This window comes from Populus euphratica, unplaced genomic scaffold, assembly GCF_000495115.2.
Source record: "Populus euphratica unplaced genomic scaffold, PopEup_1.0 scaffold17.1, whole genome shotgun sequence".
NCBI lineage: Eukaryota > Viridiplantae > Streptophyta > Magnoliopsida > Malpighiales > Salicaceae > Populus > Populus euphratica.
In genome coordinates, this window is record NW_011499884.1 from 76,717 (window position 1) to 96,574 (window position 19,858).

Genomic DNA, 19,858 nt, shown 5'->3' on the forward strand with positions numbered 1-19,858 from the left:
ACTTCAGCTAGCCTACATATAGGTGGTATGCTTTGCATTTTCAATTTTTCATCTATAAAATCTTCTCTTCCTTCCCATCATTTCTACTCAACCCATTCATTCAGCATATATAGAAGTGTGTAGAAATGGCGAGTTCCTCTATTTCTAAAATAAAAACTATTTGTGTTTTTGGTGGATCTAGTCCTGGGAAAGAAAAGGAGTTTTTAGAATCAGCAAATCATCTTGGTCGGGTACTAGCTGAGAGAAAGATTCATTTAGTGTATGGGGGAGGCAGTCTTGGGTTAATGGGGGGTGTTTCAATAGCTGCATTTGTAGGAGGCAGTCAAGTTTTAGGGGTTTTCCCTAAAGCTTTAGCCGAAGGGGACATCATTGGAAAAACAATTGGAGAGGAATTACAGGTCTCCATAATGTCTGATAGAATGAATACAATGTTTAACCATGTTGATGCCTTCATTGCCTTACTAGGTGGTCTGGGTACAATGGAAGAGATCTTTCATATTTTCTCTTGGGCCCAACTGCACATTCACCATAAACCTATAGGTTTGTTAAATGTTAATGGTTTTTATGATAATTTGTTGTCTTTTTTTGATCAAGCTGTGGAACAGGAATTTCTAACATCTTCGGCACGACAAATCATAATCTCTACTGCTACTGCTGAACAATTGATTGACCAACTACAATCTTTCATCCCTGTAATTGATCCCTCCATGAGTCAACTCAATTGGTCAAACATGAAACGCCGTAAAAAGCTTAAATTGGATTTGAGCCTTAGTTTGTGAAAAATTGTGTCTTTTGGTTTTATTAATAGCATAATATTTGTGTTTTGTTGTTTCTTATATTTGTTTTAGTGTGTTTCAGGTTTTTCAATAGTCGCCGTTTCAGGTGATATCTTCTACACTCTATCTTTTTTCTTAGAACATTGAGGACAATGTCTCATTTTGGTTGGGGGGAGAGGGTAGTAGTTGATATTAAAAAAAAAATTTGTTATTAAGTAACTGTATTCTCTATTATTTAAACCATTTGCAAAAACTATTGTTACTAGGATGGCAGAGTAACGAAGGAACTTTAGTGACTCTTGAAACGCATCTTAGTAAACATTTTTAACAAGGTCTATTATAATACTTCTTGAAATATTCAGGTTTACAAACTCTTGGATTGTTATCTATAGATTCTGTTTATATGCTCATCTAACAAGTATTTCTAAACCTTCATTTTCACACACACACACACTCGAACATATGATTGTGGGTTGCACATTAGATTATTACATTATTTGTGTTCTTTTGTTAAAGGTAACAACTAAGGGAAAGGGATAGTATATAATATGCAAATATATATATATATATAATTAGATAAGTTTGGTTTCGTAGCCTCCTTGACTTAAGCAAATAAGCCCGAAGGGGTGTTTGAACACCTAGTACCCTAAAGTCAACTGACTTGGGAGTTATTGGCCTAGTGCCTGTTACATGGGTTGAGGAGAAAGCTTAAGGGAATCAAACACTGCACTATCTACATATTAGTATTTGCAACCCGAGTTACTAAGCTCGTAGGGGTGTCTCAACACCTGATGCCCTAAGACCAACTAGTCTGGGAGTCATTAGCCGAAAGCTCGTTACATGGGTTCAGGATACATTGTGCTATAAATTCTTGCTTTCAAAAAAAAAGAAAAAAGAAAAAAAAAAGATAACAATCCCAACCCGAAGAAGTTAACCTTAAACATTAGAACAAAAATTTTGTTTTCTTCCATGAAAAGCTCCATAACTATGTTTTGATTTATTGAGCACCAAAAAAAGGTTTACTAATATCTTGTTTAAGAAGTATTAAGCAGATATATAAATTTAATGCGAGTTTGTTTATCTGGATAGATTAATAGAAGTTAAATGATGAATGCCTTGCTTTGTGGTATTTGCAAATTATTTTTCTATTTTAATGCTTTGATTACTAGGGACTAGTAATAAGCTGGTTGGGAGGTGTGATTAGTACTTAAAAGTGCATTCTCATTAAGGATTTATGTCATCATATTGCACTTAAAGTATCATTAAATTCCCTAACAAAAGCATGTTTTATATTAGCAAGTCTAAAAATATAATATACCTTTAATTCATGGTAAATGTTCATCCTAAATTCAGGTCTATCACATAAATAAAAGGATTGATTGATGAGTTTAAGGATTGAAATTGAAAGGATAAAAAGAAGGTCAAACTTAGCAAAGTGTTGCTGGTGCATTCCAAACACGAACACCGTTCGGTAATTTGATCATATCTGGAGCTGTAGATATCAGATTTAGGTCCATTTTATATCAATGGAAAGGTAAGATATAGACCTACAACTTTCATATGGACTCAAAGACTCAATTCTGTCGTTTTCAAGCTCAAATCTTAGCAACAACGAAGACGTCGGAAGCTGTCCTGCAGCTCAAACACTATTCGGTTTTTGGCTCATATCTTGAGTTCTAGAAGTCCAAATGAGCTCTGGTTTTTTTTGCTAGAAAGCTGAGACAATTGCCCACAACTTCCACAATTTAGTTGGCTATAATTCTGATGTGAGCAATGACGTTTTGGCCAGCCAACAATATCAATAATCAGCCCACAATATCAAAAAAACAGCAGCCATTAATGTCAAAAACCAGCCACCAAATCAATGGATGCCCACCAATTCTTCAATCAATCAATAGTTCTGAAACTTAGCCTATAAAAGGAGGCATTGTCCATGTATTTAGTCATATTAATTTTCAGATCAAAGTTATCTTCTTGCTTTCTCTCTACATCTTTGTAATGTTCAAGTTTTCTTTCATGCTATAGTAATCTCTTGTTTATGCTCTTTCATTTCCTTTCCTATACTTAGTTAGCTTATATTATGTTTATGTTCTTATATTGTTTATTTATGTTTTTCTCCTTCTTAATGTTTAGCTAAGTTAATTATGTCAAGGTGAAAAGGTTTCTCTAATGGTGTTAGAATAGGTATAATATAAACTCAACATGAGCTTTAAATGTTTATATCCAAGAAAGATTATTATTAACATGTTTTATCTTTTTATCTTACTAATTCTTAATACCTTGCTTATTAAATGGTTAATTTAGATTTGTGTTGTATAATATTTGGTACATCAAATGCTTGATCCTTCATAGTTTTCGGTCGACATCGTTATTATGATAGGAACTTGATTTGTTGTTAACATAAACTAGCAACATGAATGCTTGATGATATTTATAAGTATGGTATTACTTAGATAAGATAATTAATATGATTATGTTAGTAATTTATAATGAGCTAATAATGAGAAATCATCCGATTAGAACTTCCTTTGTGTGTGGTTTCTAGTTGAGTAATAAAAAGAGTTTATATTATATTTATTTGAAATATCATTAGTGAATCCTATAATCTTGACATATGTTTTGTTATTATTTAATCCTTACATCAATATCACATCCCAAAACATTCTTCAACTCCTTTTCTGTTATTATTCTCTTCAAATCTTTTTCTTTATTTGTAATTTATATAATTCATCTCCATGTGGTTCGACCCCGGTCTTGCCGGGTTATTTTACTTTGACACTCCTGCACTTGGGATAAGACATCAACTCTTTGATTGTGTCACTGAGCTCATCCTAGTTTGGCCAAGATTCAGCCTAAAATAAAATGGACCGAGATTGGCCTAAAATAGGGGTTGGGTTAAATTCAACCCAACATACTCTATTCTAACTCTCCACTGTTCACTAGCAAAACAATGGAGATAAAGGGAGAAGGAGAGGCGAAAGCTGACATGGTAGTGACTCACGACGACATTATGGCTGTAATGAGGCAAATTTGTGGTGGTTCTAGAAGTAGCAAAGAAGCTGACAGAGAGAAGAAAATGGTGAGAGGTTGAGGAGTTTATCTTTCTCTTTTTTTTTTATTTCTCTTTGATTTTGTTCCTTTCTTCTTTCTTTCTTTTCTGTTTCTTCCCTTCCTTTCCTTTCTTTTTTCTTTTTTCTTTGATTTTTTCCTCTCTTTTTTTTTTGCTTCTATTTTTTTTTTCTTTTTATTTCTGTGTGGGTTTTTTTTCTCTTTTTGTCGTCCCCCCACCTCCTAAAGAGGGGGTCTTTATAAGGTGAGGGGTATTTATAAAGGGGGGAGCGCAGGGCTTGTCCTCTCTGTTTTTTTTTATTATTATTATAATGGTAGGCCATGAGAGGGTGTGGGTTATGTCAGGGTTTTAGACATGTGGAAGGGAAAGACGCTACAATGGATGGAAAGAAAAACTTTATTCCCCTGCTTGCGGTGCATCTAGGGGAAGAAGATGGCAAATAGTGTCATCAAAACGACATCGTTTCGTCTATCTTTTTTTTTATAATAGTAAATGAAACAGCGTCGTATTATATAAAACACCTTGTTTCATTTTAAAAAATGGCGTTAAAAGGTCTTTGTTTTGAAATTTATCCTCAATATTTGATTTGTTCAATCAAATCCTCAATTGATATTTTAATTTTAAAAATCAATTCAATTGCATCCCTGTCAAATTCAAATGTCAACCCTAAAGTTGACCATCTTTTCACTTTGATCCTTGATTTTCAATTCCCTTAATTGATCAACAAACTTTTAATTTTTTCAATATAGTCTCTAATCCGATCAATTTTAGCCCATATATTTGCGCACCTTTTCCAGTTTGGTCCTTAGTTTTGAATTTCTCCAATCAAGTCTCTAATTACCCATCAAACTTTAATATTTATGCAATTAAGCCCCTGATTTGATCAAATTAACTCTTAAAAATTATAATTCGACCCCTAAACTTTAATTTCTTTCCATTAAAGCCCAAATTGACTTAAAATTTTAATTTTTTTACAATTAAACCCTTAAAAATTCAATTAAACTTTCAAAAAAAATCCAATTGGGTTTTTAAACATCTAATTTTGAATTTCTTTTTTCTAAATTAAATTTTCTCTGCTAACAAAGTTCTCATAAGTTAAAAATATATTATCAAATTTTAATATTTATAATATTTAGTCATTTTCTTGGCGTTCTGGTATCCTCTTCTTACTAATATTTTTTTTCTTCCTACAATTTTTATTATTAGTTTGTATTTTCTCTTTTTCTTTCTTTTTTTGTGTGAGGGCCTCCAAAAATGGATAACAAGAAGTAAGCTTCAACGTTCTCTCTTATTAAATTACTTTGATATGTTTTTTCATAAAAAAAAATTGCTTTGATATTTAAAAAAAAAAAAGATTCTGATATATGATTCCATTCTCTTCTCGACTTCTTTTGTTTTTTCAGTATTATTATATTAGAAACAAGAGCTTTATTTGTGCGTTTTTTATTGCCTTCGAATTCTTATAATTAGCTCGTATTTTTTCTCAATTTAATCAGTACATGCTATCATCTAAATTAAAAAAAAAAAACTAAAAGTAATGATGATTATTTCATTATATTTCTTCTCCATATAAATGATTTCAATATACATTAGTAATCAGAAAATATATAAATTAAACACCCCCTTAGTTTAATTGGTTTTTCTAATTTCTTGACAATTATATTTATTCATTTTCGAAAAACTTGTAAACTAATATAAAAAAATGATCATTTTCGCTGGTGAACTTACATTAAACGGTCAGTGGAGATATGACTTCCAAGAAATTTATTAACAAAAAGACGAGCCCAAGCTTCTAACCGAGAAGGTGCCATTTGTTTTCCATGGATCAGAACAGCACCAGTCTCTCCAGAGGAACAATGTGCAGCGGCCATTGATGCTACAAGACTGCGAGAGAATTAAACCTCGAGCTTTATATGATCTACAAATCAACATGATGAATTTCTCTACTCCTCACGATGATCAAGTTCAAGAAGGCTAACGATGCTGTTATATAGGAGCAGCTCGACGGCCAGCTAACAACTTCATGGTTTTGTAGCCAGACGGTCAGCTAAATATCCAGGATTTTCTCTTTTTCATTAATTAAATTATTTATATATAGGGTATTGATTTCTTAATTAAGAGATTCTAATCTAGCACGACTCATGAACTTGTTTATACAATATTATACATCCATGAATTAAGTATTTTAATTCACCATGTCTGCAACATTTTTTGGGTTTCCAGCTAAACATACATAGCTTTCTATACAGGCAGAATTTTATAAAAAGGTCTAGCCACCTTAACACACGTATCAAAGGTAAAGTAAGATCTCTGATGACGATTATTAATTCCAAAAACAAAATCCATGATGGATATTATGGAAGCTGAGCAAAAGAAAATACCTGCATATATATATATATATATATATATAGAAGATCTTTGATTTGTTTTCCTTTCCTTTTTCTTTGGGGAGGATTAGCCAACTCCAAGCGTGTATATGTGAGCATTTCTATGTTCATTGGATACAAAAAGAAACAAGAACATACATACATACCTGATAATTGCAGCAAAACTTGGGAATAAAAGCAGCTGGAAAGGTCGATCAAAGAACTGCTAGACTAGACAGGTAGATAGACAAGGGTTTTTGTTGCTAGGAATTAATCATTTTCATTGATCTGGTAACATACGTTATCGACTTGCCGAGTAATAAAGCAAAAACATGTCAGTACATGTTACAGGAGATCAAGATTAAGCTGTACGTCGTTTTTGCCCTCATAGATTGATCAATGCTTCACTTCTATCCTCATAGCCTAAACTTTCCCATTAGCTCCCCTATAGTTTCTAGTAAGTTTCAATTTCACTCTTCAACTATTACAGAAAGCTCACTTTTTCATCTTTTCCTTCTTCTCTCCTTTTCCCTCTTAATCTACAAACATGCTATAATCTATCACATAAACATTCATAAACCTGAAACAAAATAAAACGGAGGCTATTTGATGGATAGAAAAAAATACCAAACTTTTGGAAATTATAAAAATATTAGATAGAAATGTAATATTGATAAATTTACATGGGCAAACATGAAGTTTTCTCTCCAAATTATTATTATTATTATTACCATTATTATTATTATCATCATCAATCACTTCAGCACGGGCAAAAAAGCAAAAGCAAAATTCTTTATTTGAAAAGCGAATCGAAATTGTATCCTAAATTTGTGCCACGTAGCAAATCTTTTTCCCAAATCAAAAGGCAAGATTCTCGCTCACCTCAAATAATAAAAAAATTATAGTTGCCACTTGCCAGGCCAAGCAATAATTCGATCACTGACAACAGAACAGAACAGACAAAGCAATAATTTAGAGCTTCGAATTTGGTGCAAGATTTTATCACCGACAACAAATGATCAACATAACTTGACAAAGAAGCACAGAAAAACAGAGAAATTAATGCTTGGACTGGCTTCCATGTGTTGGTGCTGTCTTCCTTCAGAGAGAAGGATCAGTATGCTGAAGGGAAACCTCTGTATGGATTGCTTAGTGCAGCAACATTTCCAGGACGTGAAAATACAACCTACATTACAGAGGAAAGCGAATTTCTTTTTTCAGAAGCTCAAGGACAGGATTTTAATAAAGCCATATGTAATTTCGGACCAAATAAATTAGTACATAAATAATTCACCAGAAAATTAGCTATCATTGAATATATTCATGTAAGTTGTTATGTGATATAGATTATCAAGATTTTACTGATCAGGCCCGGATTTTTCTAATAGAAGCTAAGCAAGTATTCTTGCTTACCTCCATGATCCAAGACTAAACACACTTTTTTTTCTGCGTATTGATATTTAGAGCATGCATGATATGTTTCAAAGAAGTTTAATGAGAGATTGATTGACACGTATTTACAGAGAGCATTGAGAAGCAATTTTGCAATCTTGAGATGTACCTGATAATTTCCAAGTGTGTGTGTCTTGAAACCAGCTGCACAATAGTCAAAATAATACTCCCATGTTCGAATGAACTTTTCATTGAATCCCAGGGAAAGAATTTCTCTGCCCACCATAAAATAGTCTGTTTAATTCTAAAAATTATAGTTATTCTACAATTAGCCACCATGGTTATCAGTAAAAAGACATTAAAGATCATATTTTTCATAAACTTCTGGTGTCAGATATTGCAAACGTCATAGTTAGATCAACCAAGTAATAGTGAGTGAATTGTGTCAAGCATTATTATGTCAAATATTTTCATTATTCTAAAGCCAAGTATTTTCTTTTCTCTGGGGCAAAGTGAATTGTGTCAAGCATTATTCATGAAGATCACTGCCTAGCAGCTAGTTTTAAAATGTAGTGTGATCAACAAGGATCTAGCAAGTAATCATGTAATCTCATTGTAGTCAAATAATTTGACATTTGTCATCATGAATCATCAGGCATCCAGTAACAGTCAACCTGGTACTCAAAATAATTGTTGCACATGGTGAAGCTGACCCCACAAGTTACAAAATAATGTGAAAAATTCTGAAGTGATTTTTACCTCTGATTCTCCAAGAAGTTTTTTCTCCAGTATCTAAGTGTTTGATAGTACTGAATTCCGATATTTTCCACGTGCTCCACACTACACAAACACAAATTAAATTCATTTTGCAGAAAAGTAGTTTGAAGAAAGAGCAAAACATCAGCAGCAAAATTCAGCTAAAACTGATGATGGCCTCTACCAGAGTCTTGATGAAGAGGCCATGGCTGATGTTATCTTGGTTAATGAAGGCAAGCATCCACCAGGAAATATATATTCCTTAATAAAATCTGAACTCTGCCTGTACAAGTCATATCTTTCTTCCGGGATTGATATGAACTACAAAAATATGTTAGAAAACCATTAGCCCCCTTAGGCCTCGGTGTCAACTAAAACATAGAGTAATGTGCATTGGCCAAACTGCTACAGAAACTGGCAATTAAGCACTGATTTATGCCATCAAACCCATTACTTTACAATTGAAATGTGCACAAATATGCAAAACTATTTTTTTCCCATATTTTCATTACCTGTAGGACAAAAAGCCCATTTTCGTCCAATACTGATTCGCAGCAACCAAAAAACTCTTCCATGTATTCGTGGCCAACAGCTTCTATCATTTCACTGGACAAGTGCAAAGAGAAGGGCATCAAAGCAATGGTATTAGTACAACATTCTAAGATCAGAATGTAAAATGGTGGTGAAAGAACTCACCATGATATTATCCTGTCGTATTTGTGGGTCATGGGCAATTGGCGATAATCACAGAGGTGAAATTTTATACTGTCCTGGTAACATGGTTAACGTTAAAACAAGTTACTTGATTTCAGAAACAACCATGTTCTGCTTTAATACAGAGAAAAAGAAATCCACTGCTACAAAACCCTATCTCCTTGACAGTTAAGTCAGAACAACACTGCCAACTTTATCCTTGCTTGCTATATAATACGATCTTTAATTATGTTGGACAAGCTTTTTACATCCATTTGCATGTGAAGACTGCAAAATGAAAAAAAGTAGGAAAATCTGGGCGATATCAGAATTGCAGAAGTCCTTTTAAATTTCTACTTCATACCTGGAGGCCCGCTTCCTTCACTTTCAATTCTGCATATTTTAGTTGCTCCTCAGATAGAGTGATGCCAGTATATCTACATCCAGTTCGTTGGACAACTTCAATAGCTAAGGTTCCCCAGCCACAACCAATCTCAAGAACTTCATGGTCTTTATTGACTCTAGCCTAGATTGTCAAATGCAAGCACATAAAAGTGGACATTAGTATCAAGCAACCTTGGTCAAGCTGTCCAAGAATAATTAACAGGCTTACCTTTTCGATTAGAAGGGATATTTTTTGAATCTGTGCGGATTTCAAGTCTTCATCTTCTTTCTTTTAAAACAACACAGGAATATGAATATATCATCAGTTAAACATAGCATGCCAAGGATTATATTGTTTTTTTCATGCGTTATTTTAAATGAAATCATCAATATGCAGGGCTTCCAACCTTAAATAGCGCGCAGGAGTATGTCATTGTTTCATCCAAGAACAGAGCAAAAAGTTCATTACTCTGGAGACACAACCAGAAAGGGATGTAAGCTTCTAGTCATAAATCACGCTTAATTACTTCTTTCACAACCAAAACAGTTTAAGGCCACAACAAAACTGAACGTGTGGAAAAATAATGAAACCAAGTACCCTCACAACACTTCAATATGGGAAAAAGCTGACGAGGTCACTAATTTAGAATTCTGAAATTGTAGCCCCTGTGAATATTTGTTAGAGTAGAAGCAGCACTGTCTCATCGTTATGATCTGACACACGATTTAGAAGAGTTCTTACTTTGACAAGATTCAAGATGAACCTTAGAAACTAAAACTTTGGCAATGCTTTCATGTGAATGCTTTGGCAAGTCCATTACTTTACTGGTTCACATATGTAAGATTACATAGAATCTTAGAAGTTATTTGGTAGCTTTTCTCACTCTTGTTTTCAGATATTTCCAAAATGCACTAATGAGATGAGGAATTGACTTTGGTATCTCCATTAAAGGTATAGCAAGAATGACATTGAAAGAAATGTTAGGCCTCCACTCTAAAAGGCTTAAATTTAGCAAGATGTGACAGTTTAAATGGTATGAACTGGAACCATCTAAAAGAAAGGGTTCGGTGTTCAAATCTTTGCACCGTCATCTCCATCTCAAAGATTAAATAATTTTTCCATTGAGCCTTGCAAGCAGCCGTGGCCTATTTTTTTTTCCTTCCATTACACGTAAGAAGACATTAGAGAAAAATCCAAAACGGCATAGAAAGAGATGTTTAAGCATAATGTTAGCCGCTCTAAGAAAACTGAATTTTTGGAGTTAGTGCCAGTTCAACCATCTCATACCAGGTCATAATGACGAGAGATATTTCTGCGAGCTTGTGTAAGAGTATTTTTCCTTGAAACATGCTGAATGAAAAATTTTGCAGATGCAATACCAGCTGTGAATAATAATGGTGTCCACCAGCCCCTGAGACAAACAGGGGGGGAATACTTGATGAAATAAGATATAAGATTCAATCTCTTTTAATATCATATTCTTGGAGTTACCAGTCACAACACACCTTTTCTTGTTCAACTTGGATGTAGAATTATCAGCATCTCTATTTACAATGAGAATCTGCAATATAAATTATTAGAAAAGAGAATTCTTTGGAAGTCCATCCACAAGAGATAGCTTATATCAGTTATCTCACCATGAAAAGGTTTATAAGACCTTCATCTTTGTCAACAAAGGAAAAATCACCATTGATATATGCATCTGCGAGGCCTAAATCGGCCTGTGTCATTATCTGAGAAAATTTTCTTGGGCTCATTAGTTGTAGTGAAAGTTTTCAACTAGGCACTAAATTATTCTAAATTTTAAAATACCTTCTGCTTTTTGTCACGACATTCAGTTAAAACTTTTCCTAATTTTGAACTCAAGGTGGCATGCGACTCACTCAAAAGCAAAACTACATTGGAGTACATACCTTCCAGTAAAACTGCGGATTGTGAACCTTCAAAACAGTTTTCAGAGAACATTTTTTAGAAGTTCCCTCAAAGGAGAAAACTGTGCCTCCATCCTCCAGCAAACTGTCAAATCACCATATGTTGATTAAAAAAAGAGAGGAAAATCTAGTATGGGCTGTCAATGGCAGTAATATTCGAGACTGAAAACACAAGCTTATTGAAGAAATGAGAATCAAGTTAAACAATTTGGACAGGTAACAAAGATAGTAATGTTGTAACACGAGATTTCGTCCTGAAAAGACAATAGAGGAGCTGAATCTACAGAACACCCACATTTTGCATCATCCACCCACGACAGAAGAATAATTACAAAAGGAAATGAACATTCACTAAATGGCTACATGTTTACATGAACCCATTCCCATGAAGTGAAGAAAACACCTCAGATACTAAACCTCCAATGCTCTTGCAGTCCAGCATCCAAGTGAAAGATGATAACCATTATACAACCTACATTTGGTCTTGGATAAGAAGGGGTGACCTTATGAATATAAAAGAAAGAGCAGACTGTATGCATGTTTTCCTAACAGCAAAATGCTAGAAAGAAAAACATCATAAGAAGGGAATGCAATTATCTTTATAAGTGAACTCACGTTAAACAGCCAGTAGAGATATGATGTCCAAGAAATCTAGTAACAAAAAGGCGCGCCCCAGTTTCTAACATAGAAGGTACCATATGTTTTGGATTCCTCATAATGTCACAACTTTTTCCAAGCAAACCATGTGCAGCAACCATGCCAGACTGCAAAGTGTAATAGAAAGAGAAATAATTTCATTTTCTTGTATCGGCACCAATACAAAGAACTGATATCCCTCACTTGTCCATGGCAGAACACCAACTTCATGATATCATGAAAAGAACACTGGATACTTAATGAATTCATGGAGACAAGAAAACAAGGCCCTGTTTGATTTTCAATTTTGAGTACCAAAAGCATGTTTCAGAAAAGAGAACAGTAATTCATAAGCAAGTTTGCATGCTAATTTGTTACCTGTTGCAGGATACATTTTGAACTCAATTTTTCAAATCATATAAAAAAGAAGGTATTTTCATTGCAAGAGTTGAAGACGACATTTCCACAAAGAGTTCAGAGAACATAGGTTGGTTAACAGAATTTCATAGCAGAAATGTATCAGCGGTCGATTCCTTTGTACTCTAGAACTAGAAAACATTTCAATATTTTATACCTTCCCAACAAAAAGAAATGTGGAAACTGACCAAAAATACAACAAAGAGGAATTGAATTTTCACTACAAACATAGTGGATCTCTACTTAATTATGTCTACCTTTAGTCGATCTTCATGGAAGCCATAACCTGAAAATGCAACACGAACAGGTCAGTTGATCAAGTATCAAGCTAATCCAGTAATCTAAAATCTGAAAAGTTGCAGTGTCTCTGAAGACTGAACAAAAAAAGAAATGAATTATCAGGGAAACTTCAAAAGAATCTCTCCTTCTAGATCTGGAAAGATAAAAAAAAGGTGTGTGGCAAATAAGCTCATCTCCCCACATCAAATAAAAAACTGGAATTACAAGTTTGCCACAAACTAATGTTAGCAAAGCCACCAGCAGTTGATTGAAGTATTTTCCAGATTATCTAAGGTCGTCAATAATTGCTAGAGTCTTCAACCTTCTATCTTATACCGAAACATTATTTCACTTTTCTTATTTTCTTCCGAAAGACATTTCACTTGCAGCCTATAAGAGTACAAAAAAATGAGCATAGCCCTTAAAGTTCTATTTTTATCTGGATATCACCAAGTGAAATCATGTTTTGAATCATGAGTGCATCTGGAAAGAAAAGGTAATACAGAATATATAAAAATTCATCTGATAGAAGAAGCAAACATTGTATCTGTACTAGTGTCCTTCTTCACAAGCAAAAGACTTACCCTGGTAGGCTCCACCAAACCAAATTCTCCTCTTGCCTTGAATATGCTCAAGTTCAAGTGAAGCTTTTGTGGCAGCTACAGATGGAATTGGATGACCGGTCGACCATTGGAGTAAGGTATGATCTGGTGCATTATCGGGATTAAGCGTCACAAGAAAAGGTAGACCTGTTTCATCAATATTCTGCAGCATGGTACAACATTTCAAAAACAGAATTAGATAGTGGGACATTGGGCTAATTTCTTGTTCTTTTCAAATCTGACAGATAAATTCTGAGACTTAATTACAAATTTAAAAACAAACCTGAAGCACATTCAGCCAATATGTCAGACAGGCTTTATTCTCTGTACTTCCCAAGAAATTCCAAGCACACCATGCCGCTGAGTTTTGGGGCATAAATTTTTTATCACGGTGAAGGAAGATTTCGCTGCCAATAGAAATTGTGGAATGATTGAAAATCTTGAGCAAGTGAAATAAATGAGTTTACAATTACATCAACTTTTCAACAGTTAGTTTTTGTTAAACTTCAACTACAAAAAGTTAAGAAGTGCTCGTTCATTTATTCTTGAGTCCTGACATTACAAATGAAAAGTGAAAAACAATAAAAATAAATACCTATACATATATTGGAAAGCACCAAGTATTCTCGTCTCATCAAATGTTGCTTGCTCCCCTAATATTCCCAGAGCATCTGGGGCATGGACAGCCATTATGCAGCCACTGTACATTTCTAGCGAGCCATCTCTGCAGAGTACTGCACAACCTGCTAAGATACTTCTCATGTTACTAGAGAAAAGTATTGCTCATCAGTTACTTAGGATTTTTCAGTTCATTTTCCTTCTTTTAACTTTATTTCAAGTTTTTCTTTGCTTCTGCAGAAGTTGTACATACAATCAACTTCTGCTTTTAAATACCTTACATCATCAAGCATAAATCATCATTTTATGCTAAACAGAATCTAGCGCCTTGAATTTTCCACTAAATTAATGTTACTGCTTACCCTCATCTGTAGTTGAAACAGCCTGTACCTCACAACCAGTTCGTATTTGGCAACCCCAACTTTCCAGCTTTTCTCTGACCTGATTTTTTGGCACATTGAATTAATATTAAACATAAGAAGCATGCCATTTCAGCTCAAAACTAAAACCCATTAACTTTAAACGACTACTCAGACACTGCTAAGAAATAATATGATGCACTGTAAAAGCAACAATTGAGCACCTTGTTGACATAAGAACGAGATTGCCGTCTTACTCTGAGCCACGGAGGCCGACCAAAGAGCTGTATAGTATGAAAGAGCATTCAATGAGAAATCCGATACATCTATTTGCCTAGAACTCCAGTAACAGACAAAAACAAAAGGTTTGCTTACGTAGTGCCAAAAGAACTCTGTTCAATGGTGCACATAGAAATGGTTGGATGACAATGATTGCAATTTACTTGAAACAATTCATGCACATATTGGCATCACTTATTGGTTAAATTGATGCATTACACTTCTTTCAGAAAGAGCACTTACCTGAAGTAAATGATGATTACGGAAAAATGAGAGTACAGAGAAAGCTGAAAAGTTCATGACTCCTTCTGAAGGGCAGGACCATATAGAACCACAAACAGGAACCTAAGAAAAGCAACGTTATTTATGTCATTAAGTAACTGAACTGATCAAAGGTAGAATCTAATCGGACGGTTGAAAAAATGGGACCGATAAATGTTCTAGAGATCTCACAAGATAAGCCTTCTGAAATAATTCAGAGTAACCTCCTGACTTGACGAATTGACCTAAGGTTTCATTCCTATCAACAACTGGGTTATTCTCAAGAACCTCAAGATAACTGCAATAAAAAAGAAAAATTAAATTAGGTGCCATTCCCACTGAGAGAACATTAGAATTACCGTGAGACATTAATCAGTGCCTTAAAAGGCTTGTCTATCCTTGAACAGAGTCAAACTCTCAGGTCAAAACTCATGAAATCACACACTGCCAACTATCTATATGCCCAAACAACAAAAGTCTAGAAGATCAAAAACCCAATAAGTTCCTGAAAATCATATGCATGTATGGCGATTGCACATACAACAAATTTTATTGAATGTATGGTGATTGCACATCCTGTATCCTAATTAACAACATGCCTTGTAAGTTTGATGTAAGCAGCTAATTCTCAGCTCCAAAAATAAATACAAGTACCACATGCGGTCTAAGTTTAATGTCTTCAGCACTCTTTATATGTGTGTGTGTGTGAAAAGAGAATGGCTCACCTGAGCACATCATCCTTAAACTTGACAATTTCTCGAAGCACTTTCCAAAAGTACGGACTTAACACATTCTTCTTCTGAGCAAACAAACCTGAAAACCCATTTCTGCTTCCCCATTCATAACCCTTGCCTTGGTCTAAGCTCACTGAGAACGACACATCTGATAACTCCATGTCTATCCCAAGGTTCTCAAAGAACTCCATCATATTTGGACACGTTACCTGTTCATGATCCCAATATCTTTCCAAGTCAATTAATCCTACTCGCAAGTTTGTGACAAAACCTACAACCTCATTTACACATGACCAATTTGCTAAGCTTTGGTTAGCTAGGAAAAATTCACGTCAAATATTATTATAATGAGATTCGAATTTATTTATTTATTTTATTATTATAAAAGAGGCTTTAACTCAAGACCTCTCAATGGAAGAAGAAAAACTAATAACAGTTGAGTTATAGCTATTGACAAAGAGATACTGTTATCATGGATACTATTATTTAACAAGATATATTTTCCTATAATTAGAACTCTTGTCTAGCTTAGCTAGCAAGTAAGAACTAAGTTGTATTTGTTTATAAAATACAAGGATAATAAATTTCAAATAAGACCTAAATTAGAAATAAAAATAAAATATAAAGACTATATTTTGAACTAGAAGGATTAAAAATGAAACTTTATTGAGACCTCCATTGTATCTTTAAAAGTTCTTACAACCAAACATAGGAATGCAATGAATCATCTCATTATATTGTCAATTAGAATATACATTTGATCACTAAACATGCCATTAATTTTTCATGATTTAATACATGCACTTTAACCCCATGGTTTTGTTTTATCTAAGCTTTGAATATAGGTTTTTCCTGTAAGAATTTAAAAATGGAAGATTGCGGACCAAGAAAAGGCCAACATGTTTCTTACCATTACAACAATCAATAAAAATCAAGGGGTTAAGTCATAAGTCTTCAAGTATGAAAAAAAGGTTATAATCGTGTTCAAAACTCACTTTAGAAGCTTTCATGATGAAATAAAATTTCAGAGTTTTAGAAGTGTTTTAATATAATTATTATTATAGTTGCTATGTTTTCATTACATCTATGTCCAGAGTTTTCCAACAACCTTGTTAGACACAATTATTATTGTTGTAGCCAGACAAGTCAGCCACGAAAAAAAGACTACCCGTTCAGTTGCTGATAGAAAAGATAAAGATAATAAATGTCAAGTTGAGGAGATGAAAAAACAAAAACATAAAATAAATTTGTTTTTGATATGGTTTTACAATAATTATTTATATTTTCACAACAGAAAATAGAAAATAGAAACTCTATCTCCAAAATAATAATTAAACACTATTTTATTGCATTTAATGCATCCAACAGGGTGGTACCAAGAAAAATTACCTTTCTAATCTTCCATAACTCTATAGATCTCATAACATGTTATCAGAATAAATAAAAAATAGAATAGCGATTATATATATATATATAACTTGAAAGAGTTTCCCTTGAGAACAATTGCGATGCTTCACAGGCGTCCGCGTCACTACTCAATACTCAACGGAAAAGTATAATTCCATTGTGCCTAGAGGCCACGGAAAAGAATGTAACACATTAAAAATATTGTTCTTTGTATTTATCAACCGAATTTCTATTTATCTTTTCAGAAGAAAACAGTTATAGGTAGCTCCATGTAGTCGAACAAGCACTGGAGTGATCTCGAGTTCATGCATATTTTTTAATCATTATTTTCTTTCCTTTTTAACGTGATAAAGCACGAGAACATCTATATATCAAACCATGCCTGTGCCATTGAGGGAAAGCAAGAGAGCGACAGAGAATTAAAGAAAAATGAAAAATAGATAAGCAGTTGCTGACCCGATTGAAGACCATGAAACCGAGGTCTAAATCAACACCATCGAAGCGGACAGTTTTAGCATGGCCGCCCAAGTAGTCCTCTTTCTCGTACAGAACAACCTCAGCACCCGCTCTGGCAAGAACATAAGCTGAAACAAGTCCACTAAGCCCAGCACCAACCACTGCTACTCTCATTCTTGACATTGAAAGGAAATCCCAAGTTCTAATTCCTGCGTTATTAGTTGGATTGTCTCAGATTTTTGAAGTGCCAAAACCCTGCAGAATATATATATATATATATATACACACACACACACATCGAAGAGACTTCAAGCTCGGTGAAGGCTTGTGCATAAGTAGCTGGTGGGTTCATGAATAAATAAACATAACACAATTTATCAAATTCAGAGTTTAAATTATTTATTTAATAACCACGATTCAGGGTCCGAAAACTCACGAGTGGAATGCTCATTTCCAAAGATTCACATGCTCATTTCCAAAGCTTTGATTATTTATTTGATTATTAGCAGGTTGGTTCCCGTTGGTTAGCTTCTCTATGGCGAGTAGTATTGTTCTAATAGTCACACGGTGCATAGAGTTCTGGAGCAAAAAACACAAGGAGGAGGAGGGAGATATGAGTAAGAGAAGATTGAAAACCTAATTACCTTCGCAAGATGTTACCAGAATGTGAAGACAGCGTGCGTCTGGTCTGAACCAACAAGTGGCATTCCCTTAAAAGTTCAAACCCCGTACACCTATCACAACTCTCAAAAGCTTCGCTGTCTTAAAAAGCCAGAGATATATGTCCCAGGCAGATAAGCCTGGCTAAAATAGAGACAGTCTCCCTCTCCCCCTCTGTGCTAAGGAGAGCAGAAGACTTAAAGTGGATGAGCCCGATAAGGAAATCCTGGGAGGTGTACCGTGTTTTTACACAGGTGTAGCCTCAAATTTCTTGCGTCTCGATGCCGTCGCCGAAAGTCAAAAAAATAAATTGCATTTTTAATAAATTAAAATCAAATATTTGGTGTTATGATTGCATCAAACACAAAAACAATAATACAAATAAATAGTTCTTATAAAAAATAAATTGTATTTTTAATATAATTAAATATTTATGTTATTGTGATTCCTTCAACCACAGAGCAATTACATAAATAAATAGTTTTCGTAAAAAATAAATTATATTCTTATTGTATCTAAATATTTATATTGTTATGGTTAATTGAAATACAAAATCAACCTTGTAAATAAATAATTCTCATTAAAAATAAATTGTATTTTTAATATAATTAAATATTTATATTATTGTGATTCCTGCAACCACAGAAGCAATTACATAAATAAATAGTTTTCATAAAAAATAAATTATATTTTTATTGTATCTAAATATTTATATTATTATGGTTAATTGAAATACAAAAACAACCTTGTAAATAAATAATTCTCATTAAAAATAAATTGTATTTTTAATATAATTAAATATTTGTATTGTCATGGAAAAACAATTACATGAATTAATAATTTTATCAAAAATAAATGATATTTTTAATATATTTAAATATTTATGTTATTATAATTACTTGAAATACAGGAAAAACCATGCAAGCAAACACACTTTTAAATAAAAAAAGAGTGCATTTATTGTTTTTTTTAAATATATTTGGATTGAAAACTTAGATTATAATTAATTATTTTTTTAAGTATTTTTTTATAATTCCAGAATTGGTATATTAAAATTATTTGATAATATTTAATAATTTTTTCAATTTAAATTATTTTAAAAAATATTTTCAAACACAAAATAAATGTGTAACCAAATAGAACTTTAATTCCTTATTTTTCAAATCTTTAAATTTTATCAATTTGAAAAATAACATAATAATTTAATTATTTATGATTAAAGTTTGTCTCATATTAGATTTTACTTGTGTTATTATTTTGGATTTGACCATATAATACAAACTTGTATTAATTTATCATTATTTAAGCCGGATAAATTATTTAAGAATTGATTTACAAAAGCTTTAATTTAAGTAGATGTAAGTTGACCCGAAAATATTTGACCTATATACATACATACATATACATATACATATACATATCATCTCATTGAGAACACAGTTATATTTTGGATAACTTGAGATGCCATTTAAGTAATTCTCCTAGTCCTCCGAATGCGAGGTGTATTTATAATATCTAGCATGACTCATGGGTGGGATTTGGTCTGGACCGGGTCACTAAAAAACTTGATTTTTTTAATATAAAATTGTTTTTAATATTTTATAAATAAAAATAAATTGAGTTGAATTAAAGAGTTTAATTTGTAGTTTTGATCTCAGACTAGGTTAATTGAGTTTCCAGATTATACTATAAGGTGAGTCCCATGAAATTTAAATTTGTACATGATCCACATTACAATAATACATTTTTAAAATATTTTTTATTTTAAAATATATTAAAAT

General features: G+C 33.1%; 1 protein-coding gene across 4 annotated transcripts; it reads right to left on the reverse strand.

Moving 5' to 3' along the window:
• Positions 1-6,986: 6,986 nt before the first annotated feature.
• LOC105129890 (uncharacterized) lies at positions 6,987-18,273 on the reverse strand. Of its 4 annotated transcripts, XM_011032135.1 has the most exons (26): positions 18,062-18,273; positions 17,418-17,672; positions 15,546-15,763; positions 15,013-15,118; positions 14,803-14,904; positions 14,505-14,564; positions 14,284-14,362; positions 13,899-14,049; positions 13,587-13,710; positions 13,286-13,466; positions 12,680-12,708; positions 11,985-12,133; positions 11,352-11,454; positions 11,076-11,171; positions 10,944-10,999; positions 10,726-10,849; positions 9,845-9,907; positions 9,667-9,726; positions 9,418-9,579; positions 9,057-9,130; positions 8,873-8,966; positions 8,545-8,681; positions 8,364-8,444; positions 7,743-7,879; positions 7,616-7,681; positions 7,418-7,568 (listed from the first exon to the last, which is right to left on the reverse strand). In XM_011032135.1, the coding sequence occupies exons 2-25, from the start codon at positions 17,598-17,600 to the stop codon at positions 7,641-7,643; spliced, it is 2,610 nt and encodes an 869-aa protein (XP_011030437.1). In that variant the 5' UTR covers positions 17,601-17,672; positions 18,062-18,273; the 3' UTR covers positions 7,418-7,568; positions 7,616-7,640. The 4 variants fall into 4 exon arrangements, with proteins under 4 accessions (XP_011030438.1, XP_011030435.1, XP_011030436.1 ...); XM_011032136.1 differs by lacking the exons at positions 7,418-7,568; positions 7,616-7,681 and adding an exon at positions 6,987-7,398 and having other exon boundaries at positions 7,774-7,879; positions 13,899-14,046; positions 18,062-18,272; XM_011032133.1 differs by lacking the exons at positions 7,418-7,568; positions 7,616-7,681 and adding an exon at positions 6,987-7,398 and having other exon boundaries at positions 7,774-7,879; positions 18,062-18,272.
• Between the last annotated feature and the right edge of the window lie 1,585 nt (positions 18,274-19,858).

What these genes read in the sequence shown, in the direction of transcription:
- LOC105129890 (XM_011032133.1), bottom strand. Translation starts at nt 17,600, where the DNA reads ATGTCAAGAATGAGAGTAGCAGTGGTTGGTGCTGGGCTTAGTGGACTT. An exon ending in ATCCGCAGTTTTACTGGAAG is followed by an intron (nt 11,172 to 11,351) that starts GTATGTACTCCA and finishes AAATTTTCTCAG; the next exon opens with ATAATGACACAGGCCGATTT. An exon ending in TATCCCTTCTAATCGAAAAG is followed by an intron (nt 9,580 to 9,666) that starts GTAAGCCTGTTA and finishes TTGACAATCTAG; the next exon opens with GCTAGAGTCAATAAAGACCA.